Raw genomic sequence first — 11138 nt, 5'->3', positions numbered from 1 at the left:
TGGAGTCCCTCTGTCTGAAATCGCTTTTGGTATCAACGGCTCGGAGAGGTCTTTCGCAATTCTGATGAAGCTAGTGGCGTTGCGTAGCGGATATCAATATGAAAATCAATAAAGAGATGGTGTGTGTTGATCTTTTTCTCGCAAGTGTTTGCCCAAGATTTAAAGAATGACAAATACCAGGTCTATGTTGGCTTTACCAAGTCTTAAGCCACAAGGATACGGTCCAACCAGTGCGTTGACGGTGGGCTTGGGTGACCCAATTATGCGACATTTACGAGGCTAATCCGGTAGTTTTCCTTGTGAATTGGAGAGAGCACATTTAAATTCCGAATAGTTCATCTGGCAGGCCGACGGCTGAAACAGCTTTGTTGTTTCCCTTCTTTTTATAACATTGAATAGTGCGGTAAAACGTTCTGGATATCGGGCACTAGCTTGGTTGTTCTTGCGCACTGGTCTTGAAAGCTTCCGTAAGTCACTTAACTTTCTGATAAAATTTCAGGGCGGTATTCCAGTCGGCCAGCTTTTAAGGCTCTTGACACTCACGTATTTCGGTCTCTCACTTTCAGTTACGGAAAATTCGTCTAGGTTGTCTCTTCAGCTGCAGCGCTGCGACTTCGCTCGTGTTACCAGCTGAAATCCAACTACTTACTTTTTCGCAGGCAGTATGTAGAGAGCGTATGTGATCCCACTGCTCGCATATGTCAGTTGCTTGAAGGGTGCTCTTCAAGTATAAGAATCGAGTGGCGGATTAATTGCCCGTCTGTTGTGACTGCAGATTTTCGACGTTGAGCTTTCGTTGTACTCCTCTGGACGTGCTTTCCGTCTATTATAACGGCGTCGATTTGATTTCTCGTCTCTCGATCTGGAGATAGCTATCCTTTGGCTTTTCTATTGGAACCCAGCGTTGCAGACTACCATATTTCGCTCCCCGCCGTAGTAGGCCGTTTCGTCGTGGAGGCAGAATTTTCCAGCAGTTCGACCAAAAATCCTTTTCTTGCCCATCCTGGCATGAAATCGCCAAGCAAGATTTTTATATCGGGATAGGGCAGCGCTAGTAGACGCGCTCCCAACCCTTATAAACAGTTGAACACTTCATCGTTCTCTTCCGTCGTGGTGTGAGCGCAAATAAGCAAAATGTTGAAGAATCTCATTTTGATGCGGATTGTGGCAAGATGCTCAAGCGATGCGATGAACTTCAATACAATGCGAGGAAGCCTCTTTACAGCGCTGCTTTATAGGGCAGCTGTAGTATAAGTCGCAAGGTCTTATGCTTGCGTATCTCCGTCCATCGCATTTCCTGGATGGCGGGGATGTCAGTCTTGGGCTTTGCGCGGACATCAACCAACCGGGCAGACGTACTTTCTCTTTTAAAGCTCAGGTGCATGCCCTCAATTTGTAGTCCTTTCAACTTCTTTAGGGGACTTCGTCAAAGGAATAGGACATTCCTTTATATTAGTTTGAGAGTCCCAAATCTAGCGATACTTAGCTTTGCTTGGAGTCGGAGAGTTCCTCAATCGTTGCTGTCAAGCCAAAACAACGCCTGACCAAGTAAGCGTGTTGTTTCGATGGTGTCGGATAAGAGGGGGAGAGGTGCAAGTTGAATTGGGTTGAGTAGGCATGTGAAGGGGTGGTTGGTGTCGTATTCAACCCACTACAGTATTCAGACCTTAACTGTGCCAGAATGACGCATCCGCCAGGCAACTGAAGATCGTCGTCTGCAATTGGTGGAGATTTTACTACGATTACGACATTCACAGGACGAGAATTGATAACAGTTTCCCGGTAAATGCCGTATACGTAGTTTTTGACCTCGCCCTGTAGTTCGTAGACAGGACTTCAGACGTGCTTTGGTGAATATTCCGCCTCAAGCAAGTGCCGGTTCGGGTGCTCACGTCTGTACCAAACTACACGGAATCTATTGTGGAGCATGATGCTGTGCTGGCTCACAGTGAGCATCTGGGCATCCCGTAGCTGTCCGCATTGCTGTACTAGTTTATATAGCGAACCGCTTGACTTCGATGGAACCATAAACCGAGAGCGTTAGACTTTCAAATCTCCCTCTGTTTTTTTAGCTGTGAACCAAGCCTCCACACGGATGGGTTACCGCATCCCGTTCATGCGTTTCTCCGGTGATCAGGGTGCGCGAACGTAAACACAAAAAAATGGGGGATTGCTGCTGTGGTGATGGTCCTTGGTCGGAGTGATTGCTCCGAGTCAATCCGGTAGCGTAGCACCGACCATCTTGGGCCCCCCATGTGGGCTAGGTCCCCATGACACCCAGCACGTCTTCACATGCACCTCCAACCCTACGACCCTGACACCAGAAGCGGTCTGGTCCGCGCCTATCGAGGCTGCCCGCTTTCTCGGCATCAGGCTTACAGAGTCCGAGAATGAAGACGACGATACATGACAGAACCTGTGGGGTTGAGCACTGCTGCTACAACAAAACCAAAAACAACAACGTCAAGTGTGAGGATTGAGTTTGGTTGTGCAACTGTGGCTACAAAGACCATAAGCGATGGCATAGTTTCAGACTTCAATAAAAAAAAATTTCGCTCAAGAGAGTTTTTTGTTTGATTTGGTGATTAATAGACTGCGGATATTTATGCAGAAAACGAAGCTTAAAAATATTTATTACATACCTATAAACAAAATGTGTACAAATTTGTACATTTTACTTATAGTTAAGTGGTGCATATATTGAGGCTTCGTTTTCTGCATAAACATCCGCAGTCTAGTGATGATGTCTTGATGTCTGTGGTTATGAGGTTGGCGTCCGCGCAATGGAGGTGATCGTGCCAATTTTATTAAAAAAATTACTGTCCGAGTCGGATCAAGAGATGCTAATTTGTTGTCGGACACCCGACAACCCTAACGCTTTTGTCACTGTGGACCGACCCTATTGAGGCTGCACGCTTCTTAGGGATTCCGTTAGTGGAGCTTGACGACAACGACTGAGATATTAACCGATCTGGGCGGGGTTGTTGTAGCCGCTACAAAAACAACAACAACAACATGCTAATTTGTTCAGAAAATTATACCTAAGACTTGGGTTAGGAAAAAATGTCGGCGCAAAGGGAGTGGCCAGTGTATGTATGTACATAGGTGTCGGTTAGAAGAGGTTACACTGTTATTAATTCAAATTTTTTGGATAATATCCGGTTAGACAGTTAATTTTTCACTTCGTAAACAATCTTTAAATAACTATAAATTATGCATTCCGTATTCCAATGAAAGATTAAGATTTATTGATTATTAATTCTATTGAAATTGACATTTTTCCGTTTTTTTTAGCGAACGGAATACGTAAAATATGCAAAAGTTTTCCCATTGGCCACAATGTTTGGTTTCAAGGTACCATCCAAGTGGTATCGGCGTACAGTTGGCGTACTGGAGATAACCTGTGGACTGGCTATGGCACTCATTCCATATCGTAAGTACTTTAACACAAGCAGGGCTTCTCGAAATCGCTCAGAAATAGTCATAGTAAAAACTTTAAATTTAATGTTAAGTACACCTAAAAAATACGAGTTTTCTATTCGTAGATAAAATAAAAAATGCTGCCAATATAATACTACTATTGTTGATGATTTTGGGCGTCTATCAGCATTGGATGGTTAGCGATCCATTTGAGCGATCTGGACCTGCGCTTGTGTTCACATTCATGCTCGGTGGACGTTTAGTAGTTTGGTATCAGGTATATAAATTAATTAGTACAACTACATACGTACAACAAAAATTAACTCCACAATAAATTATAATTACAGACAAGTCGAAAAGATGCTGAACTGGCCGCTGCCGCTCAATCACAAGCTAATGGCGTGAAGCAGGACTAAAAGAAGAACTTGAAAACATAAAAAATACTTACAAGAAATTTAAAATCAATAAATTTTAATCATACATACATACATATTTAAGATAACAACATAAACCAAAAAGCAATTTCTCGCACATTAATACATAAGACTAGGGTGCAATCTAGCACATAAATGCAATCAGATTCAATTACATACTACATGCATATACATATACATAAAAGGATAAATAACATACACATTATTTATTTATCCTATTGTGTCATAAAAAAACTTCTCACATTTGAAACTTCTTGTTTAAACAACAAAACGGTCTTTATGTTATGTGCCAAATTATTTTCTTTCCTTTTCTATTTTAAACATAATCTTACTGTAAATCCCAAATAAACAGTAGTCCTTGAATGGTGTTCAATGCAAACTTAATGAAAACACACTACATAGATAATTCAACCCATAATTAATGTGTAGGATTTTAATCGAATGCATCCCCCGAATACGAGATGAAAATATTCAAACCCATATTTAAATGTATATTAGTTTTCGCAACATCATTTACGACTAAGTAGAAATTGGATATGGAACTTGTTTTCTTTTATAATACAATCCGCACGCAATTTTAATAAAAAGGTTCAAAACAAGGCTCAGTATTTCTTTGGATATATGAAGAATATTAGGCAAAAGTAAGTATGTGTACGTAGAAAGCCTTAGTGGAATTATTTTCTGGTATATAAAGCACTTGGCGAAGAATAAAAAAAAAATATCGATACAAAAAAAAATACCTTTAAAATATAAACTTGGAAATTTGGTTTTGCTTGCCGAAATTAGTTATTTTATTCTTGCATAATACTTGATAACAATCCATTTTAAAGGCTGAAAGGTCAATAATTAAAAGCTTTGCAACATATTTATTTCCATATACTATGTATACATATATATATTTCTTATTCAATTTAGTATTTAGTTTATTACTTAACATAAACTGCATAATACAGACTAGTATATAACAAAAAAAAAATATTAGTGAGTTTCAATAGCTCCACATCAATATACGCAGAGCATAATTACTTGATTCGCAAAATCAAGAATTTATTCATCTTCGCCGGTAGTTAGGAGTTTTAAAGCTTTCTGAAGATTATCGATAGCTGTTTTCACATCATCAAAGTTGAGAGCTGTGCCAGCGAATTTCGTGTATTTCTGCGCCTTCATTATTTGCTCAGGTGTAAGTTGCAAATCCGCAACTGGCGTTGGAGGTATATATATTCGATTAGGCTGTGCTTGAGGCACATATGGCTCGAAACCACCAGGTTTTTCTTCATCTACAGGAGGACTTGGCAATTTATTCGGGTTATTAAGAACCTCATCTACAGTAGGTGGAGGGCTATGTGGTGGTGAAGGATCTGGAATTGATGTTGGAGCTGTTTCTTCATCAGCTGGTGGATCTTGCGGTATGGCGGTGATATCAGGATCCCCTTCACCATCGCCTGAGGCATTAGCTTCTGTGCCACCACTAGCACCAAATTCACCATCTTCGTCGGCTGCCGGTCCCGGCAATGGAATTTCGCCATTCTTCAGGCAATTGTGAATATAAGCTGCCTTCCATTTGGCATATTTACGGTTGTTTATCGACTCTTCGGAAAGTTCGCCAAACGTTTGGAGCACATCGTAAATAACGCCACTAGAGTAGAAGGCCTTTACAACATTTCTAAAGAATAAGATTCAATTTAATTTTATAACTTTTTAATACATTTATATGCAGAAATCGGGCAAACTTACTTTCCGAAATTCGATTCACGATCTTGCTTATCCGCATATAGAAAGAGTTTCAGGGCGTAATTTTCCAAATGTGCCTGTGCTGCCACTTCATTTGTGATAGCTTCGTTTTCCAACTGCGACTTCTTTGTACCCTCCAACCAGTCCATTATTGCTGCAATCAAAACAAAAAAAAATGAGTCATTTTAACAGTCTTTCCATGCCGCGCACATCCCCGCCTCTATGATCCAACATACCCAATAGTAGTTTGCTTTCATCTGGTTGCTGGCTGGAGATTTTCAGTCCAATTTGGAGCGCATAGAGGCGCGACCAATACGCTACAACAATATCACGAGAATCATGTTCCTGCGCAATCTTGAGGAAATGCTGAATTTGCTTTAAAGTTGGTGGACATGGTGGAAATTCCATTATTATTTTATAAGTTCACAATTTTGCACTGAATACACTGAATTTGACAAAACCAGCGTTCGGATCCCACGGCAATTGCACTACATATACTACACTATTTAATGTTCTACTGCGGATTTCTAATCTATTGCGATTTATTTTATGAATTACATATTTTTGTATATCTCTGTTTAATACAAGACAAAAAACATTTGTTTAGCACCATTTGAGTTATTACAATTTTTTTTCAATATATAAATTTGCCGATGGAAAAGATGTATATTTTTTAAATTAGTAAAATGTGTTTCAGCAACATGACAAGCATGTATTTGTATGTACAATATACTTTAAAATATAACAATTCTTATTAGTATAAAATGTACATATATGCTTGTAAATTAAAAAACGAATTAAACAAAAAACCTAGTATATACGTAAAAATTCATTTTAATTCTGTCGTAATTCTTGCGGCTTACGAATGAACCTCCGAACCCTGGTCACAGGATGAAGTCAGAGTTGTCAAATGTCAGTGGAGCGACATCTGTTAGTGCTTAGTGAAGTTTAAAAAAGTGTTGCCGATAGAAACGCAAATGGTAAAAAGGTGATAGAACGTAGAACAACGGTATATCAGCTATGGCTGGCTCAACCTCAATTGACCCGACTATGTACCGTCCTCAAGATTGTCGGCTCTGCGTAACCGGAACAGCCGAGATTCATATCTGGCCAAGGACTGCCACTTCTGCATCATTCCCCTAAAACTCTTTGGGGGAATTTGTATGTTGTTACAACAAAAACAATGATGTACCGCTTTTCCATCCCACTACCGTCGGCTGAACGTAGCCACAATGACCCAGATCTATGTATATTTGGTCAAGGAATGCGATTCCAGCTAATTCTACAAAAACTCTTTGATGAATTTGTATGCTGTTACAACAATGTAACTACATTCCCTAAATGGCATTCAGAGTATAATCCTCGGGAAATCTTCAGCTGTCACGAGAGACGCGCGTAACTTGGGGGCATAACTAATGTCCCACATTCACCAAAGACATCTTCATTTGTACCCTGATATGCACTCAGGTAACATCCGCCTACCTTTTCTAAATTCAATTCTGACCCCTTCGGAACCACAAGTCTCCGTTAATGGAGCTTGACGGCAATTGATAGACTAGCCGATTTATGCATGGCTTAGTAGTGTCGATACAAAAACTTTGAAGCTCGAAAGAGTTCCATATTGACGAAGATATTATTCAGATATGCCTTTAAATTTTAAATGGAGAAGTGCATCTCATAATTTTACATTTGTTGGTCATATTCTTATATGTATGTACATAAATGTTAGTTCGCATGTGTAAATTAACCTGTGTGAATAAATTACTGTGAGCCCCCTGGGTTTCACCACTGTTAATAAACTTCCCACATGCAGCGGAAACAGAAAATTCCCATGGAATGAGTGCTGTGAAGAATATACCTGTACATACAAATTACAATAATAAATAGAAATCGCATTCAGCGTGGGAATTTTGCTTAGGTTCTATGTAGGAATAAAAATACATAACAGTACTTTTTGTTTTTTAAATTTTATTAATAATTCGAGTGTGACCAAAATATACAAACAACGGTGAAAATATATAGTTTTCGTAAATATGAAGTTGTTTTAAATGATATGTTTTGATTATACATATTTTGGCGCACTTTTAAAGTGGATATATGGACGGATATACATTTTTTCTAACTTAATAAACTTTAAGTATTATGTAAATTTCAAATATTCATACATAAATAATACAAAACTAGTTCAAAATATTTCAATTTCACTAAATAGTTAGAATTGCGGAAATGGTTTCGATACTGATATATATTTGGAATGTTTTTATTTGTAGATTTGTACAATATTTTATTTTTAAGGCACTACTAAACGTGTAGATGTCAAGGTCAAATGCTAAATTATCGTATGTATACGCATTATATTCCATTATTGTGCGATTTCGAAGCTTTTACAACCTGCGTACATATTATGCTGTATTTTTTTTTTTTTACAAAAGGCAAACATATTTGTGCTCATTCAACTATTTTTTTGCCTTAAAACTATGTTCCTATACATACATTTATGTATGCATACTTAGAAATGAATAGGTGGTATGAATAAAAAGCGAAAGTTTATGCAATTTTTGTGGCAGAAGAAAAAAACGTTAAATTGCGTATAATACTTTATTAAGCGCCGTTAGTCTAGCGTTTTAAGGCATATTATTAAGTGGAGTTGTAATACATATCTTGAAAAATATGTTTGAGATTCGTTAAAGTTCTATTTACTTTCATAATATTTGCAGGTTTCGACAATATGCATTTTGTAATTGTGCTCATAATAGCGATAGGGACTCACAAGCTCAGTACAAATGGCTGGTGCGACTGCTTTGCAAGCATAAGAATAGCAGCAAACATGTACTAATATTTTATTTAAATCGATTTTGAAAATGTTCGCGTTTGCTATTTTGATGCTAGCTTTTGCATTTTAACATTGTGTATTAGATATGATTTGATATTTCAATTAAAATTCGTTGTTGGACAAATGCAATGGTTTCTTTTTTCCATAATTCAGTCTTAAGTGACTTTAAAAATGATGTATATATATAAATATGTAAATGCATGTCATAAGTACCAACTGAGTTTCTTAGCCGTCTGTGTACTGAATTAAGTGAAATCACTATTATGTACATAAGTATGTATGTATGTACAATGTATGTGCATTTGTCGTACAAGTATATGCTAGTGATTCAACCTTGTCCAAAATTGCATAAACTTGCAATTTTTCGCGCTTTGATGTTAGTAGCATTAGTTGCACAAATCCTTAAACTTACATACGTAATTATTACTTTATAAAACTTATTAAAACTGATTTTTTCTTTGAAAGGACGGAGTTTGAATGCGTATGAGTGCATCAAAGAATACATTTTTAGAGCCAAGATCACTGCTTAACCTATTTTATATATGATTTGAATCTAAAAATATGTCAACTTAATTCTTTTCTTATCTACGATAGGTTTGAACGCGATTTGCTGTTATAGGCCCGCGCCATTTGTGCACCGCTCTGTCTTTAAATGCAAGTGTTTTCTCTTGCGACTTATTTTATGCTCCAACAATGTGAGCTGCTCCGTCGAGAGATGACGCCACCCCTAGGCTTTGCCCTGCACCAACTCAAAACGTGTCTGTGATTCTTTGAATTGCATGCGTTTTTTCGCTTGAACATTTTGTTCGGTAAGAAAGAGTATTGCCGTAACCAAAGAAAACACCGCTCCAACGCAAGCCAACACGAATGACCAACCGAACCAATTGTTGGCATGCTCCGGCATCCAACCATTACGATTTCCAAAACATGCAAAAACGATGACTGCAATAGATGCAGCCACACCTGTGCCTAACATTATATACCCAATTACCTTTATAAGCGTTACGAAGTACTTTTGATCCGGCCCGGCACAAAGGAAGAATACCAAAACACCCACGCACGATACGAGCGCTCCAATGAAGGCAAGCGTATAAAAGAACTGTGTCGCAATCATGAATGCTGGCAGCAGAAAACCACGAATCTCGTCATAACCTGTTGTAAATGGATCATATACCCATCGACATCCAACGAAGAACCGACGTTGACTGTCATCATTTACATCAGGTAAAGAACGGAAGCAGTGTACCCATAATCCTAAACGCTCCAATTTCGCACCTGTTATCCGGTCATCACTAGCCAGCCAATTGGGTGTGGCGAAAGAGATGACAATTGCAGCGAATGCGATCACAAACACAGCAACGCCAAAGGTGCCAGCCAAAGTACGTCGCTTCATTGTTGGAACAATTACTTTGTAGTGAGTGGTTGGCAAGTGCTCTTCCGAATCCTGGCGAACGATATGCGAGGATTTTTGCATGCTTTTGAACGCGGCGATTAAATTGTTTTGATACAAGCACTGTTGGTATTTTCTTTATGGGGAGTGGTGGATTGTTGCTATACACACTGACAGCTGTCACAAGTGCGGTTCGCAACACGAAGTGCTGCCATGCTTTTCGTTCATTTTCAGATAAATTAAATTAATTTTTACAGGTGGTTTGTTATAAAATTATTAAATAAAATTACAGCGTTTTTTACTTATAAAAATTTGTTTTGCAGCTTTAAATTTGGGCTTAATTTCTTTTCAAAAAAACTTAAGAGGTTCGCGTCTGGACTAAATCACCGAAAGTGCTACCGGAATCGGTTAGGGCAGTGATGGAAAAGTAGGCACAATAGTGTCAGTTTTGGCACTTGAATCCACAGAGGCACTTTCGGCTCAACTCATTCAGTTTTGGCAAAATCAAAAATTTAGCATACTATACCAATGTATAACAAATAATCATATATTTATATTACATTATAGGTTCGAGAAGTCAAAATTAAAATCAATTAAAAATTAAAATAAGGGACTTCAGATGCAATTTATAAGTAAGAAGTAATCAATGTAAAGAAGAATAGTCAAAAAAAGCTGGATTTTATACAGAAAAGTAGTTTTTCAGTTTTCCTACTTTGGCAAGCTCGGAAAATATATTCTTGTTAAAAAGCTTCAAAATAAAGCAATTTTAATTTTGTGGCTTTTTCATCTCTTCCATTTTGAAATTTTGAAATTCCATCCCTGGGTTAGTGACCAATATGCACTAACGGAATCGGTTAGAGACTAAAGCTGAAATTAGTGAAGAACGTAAACCTACCGGTACGTAAACCCGAGTCAGCAGACACGATCTGTCTTACCAAAGCGCCATGTAAATGAAAACTCAACACCGCAGAATTTTTCTATAGTTGTAGCTCATAGCGCAGAAATCTGTGGAATTTAGATTTTTCCGTGTCAGCCAATTTCTTCCTTCTTTAGATGGTTGCCACTTCGTCAGTTTTGCAGATGGTGAAAAAGTTAGAAGTTCGTATTCAAAATATGTTTCAAATTTTTGAAATTTACTATTGAATAAGGATTTTTGTTGAAAACTAAGTAGTTTATATGTAGCTACAATTAATTATAGCACGCAAAATTGTAGTTTAAAAGGTAAGTTTATGATATGGCATTGATGAGTGGCAACACTGTAGTAAGCAACACTGAGGGCTCCAGTAGTCGACAAAATTCTGCGTATACAGACTGCGTTTAAGTATACGTT

At 38.1% G+C, this 11138-nt stretch overlaps 3 protein-coding genes across 3 annotated transcripts; 1 reads left to right on the top strand and 2 right to left on the bottom strand.

The window, feature by feature from the left end:
* The first annotated feature begins 3265 nt into the window (after nucleotides 1–3265).
* Nucleotides 3266–4453, top strand: LOC108379446 (transmembrane protein 35). The gene is made up of 3 exons (XM_017635796.1): nucleotides 3266–3433; nucleotides 3546–3697; nucleotides 3768–4453. The coding sequence occupies exons 1-3, from the start codon at nucleotides 3340–3342 to the stop codon at nucleotides 3834–3836; spliced, it is 315 nt and encodes a 104-aa protein (XP_017491285.1). The 5' UTR covers nucleotides 3266–3339; the 3' UTR covers nucleotides 3837–4453.
* Nucleotides 4454–4616: 163 nt separating this feature from the next.
* On the bottom strand, nucleotides 4617–6078 carry Vta1 (vesicle trafficking 1). Its single transcript, XM_017635795.1, has 3 exons — nucleotides 5822–6078; nucleotides 5589–5739; nucleotides 4617–5517 (listed from the first exon to the last, which is right to left on the bottom strand). Exons 1-3 carry the CDS (start codon nucleotides 5991–5993, stop codon nucleotides 4902–4904), a joined length of 939 nt encoding a protein of 312 aa, XP_017491284.1. The 5' UTR covers nucleotides 5994–6078; the 3' UTR covers nucleotides 4617–4901.
* Nucleotides 6079–7997: 1919 nt separating this feature from the next.
* On the bottom strand, nucleotides 7998–9989 carry LOC108379444 (uncharacterized). Its single transcript, XM_017635793.1, has one exon. The coding sequence runs from the start codon at nucleotides 9890–9892 to the stop codon at nucleotides 9146–9148; it is 747 nt and encodes a 248-aa protein (XP_017491282.1). The 5' UTR covers nucleotides 9893–9989; the 3' UTR covers nucleotides 7998–9145.
* Between the last annotated feature and the right edge of the window lie 1149 nt (nucleotides 9990–11138).

This window comes from Rhagoletis zephyria, unplaced genomic scaffold (assembly GCF_001687245.7).
Source record: "Rhagoletis zephyria isolate East Lansing unplaced genomic scaffold, Rhagoletis_zephyria_1.1 Rzeph_scaffold_16373, whole genome shotgun sequence".
Lineage (NCBI taxonomy): Eukaryota > Metazoa > Arthropoda > Insecta > Diptera > Tephritidae > Rhagoletis > Rhagoletis zephyria.
This window is presented reverse-complemented; position numbering and strand designations above follow the sequence as displayed.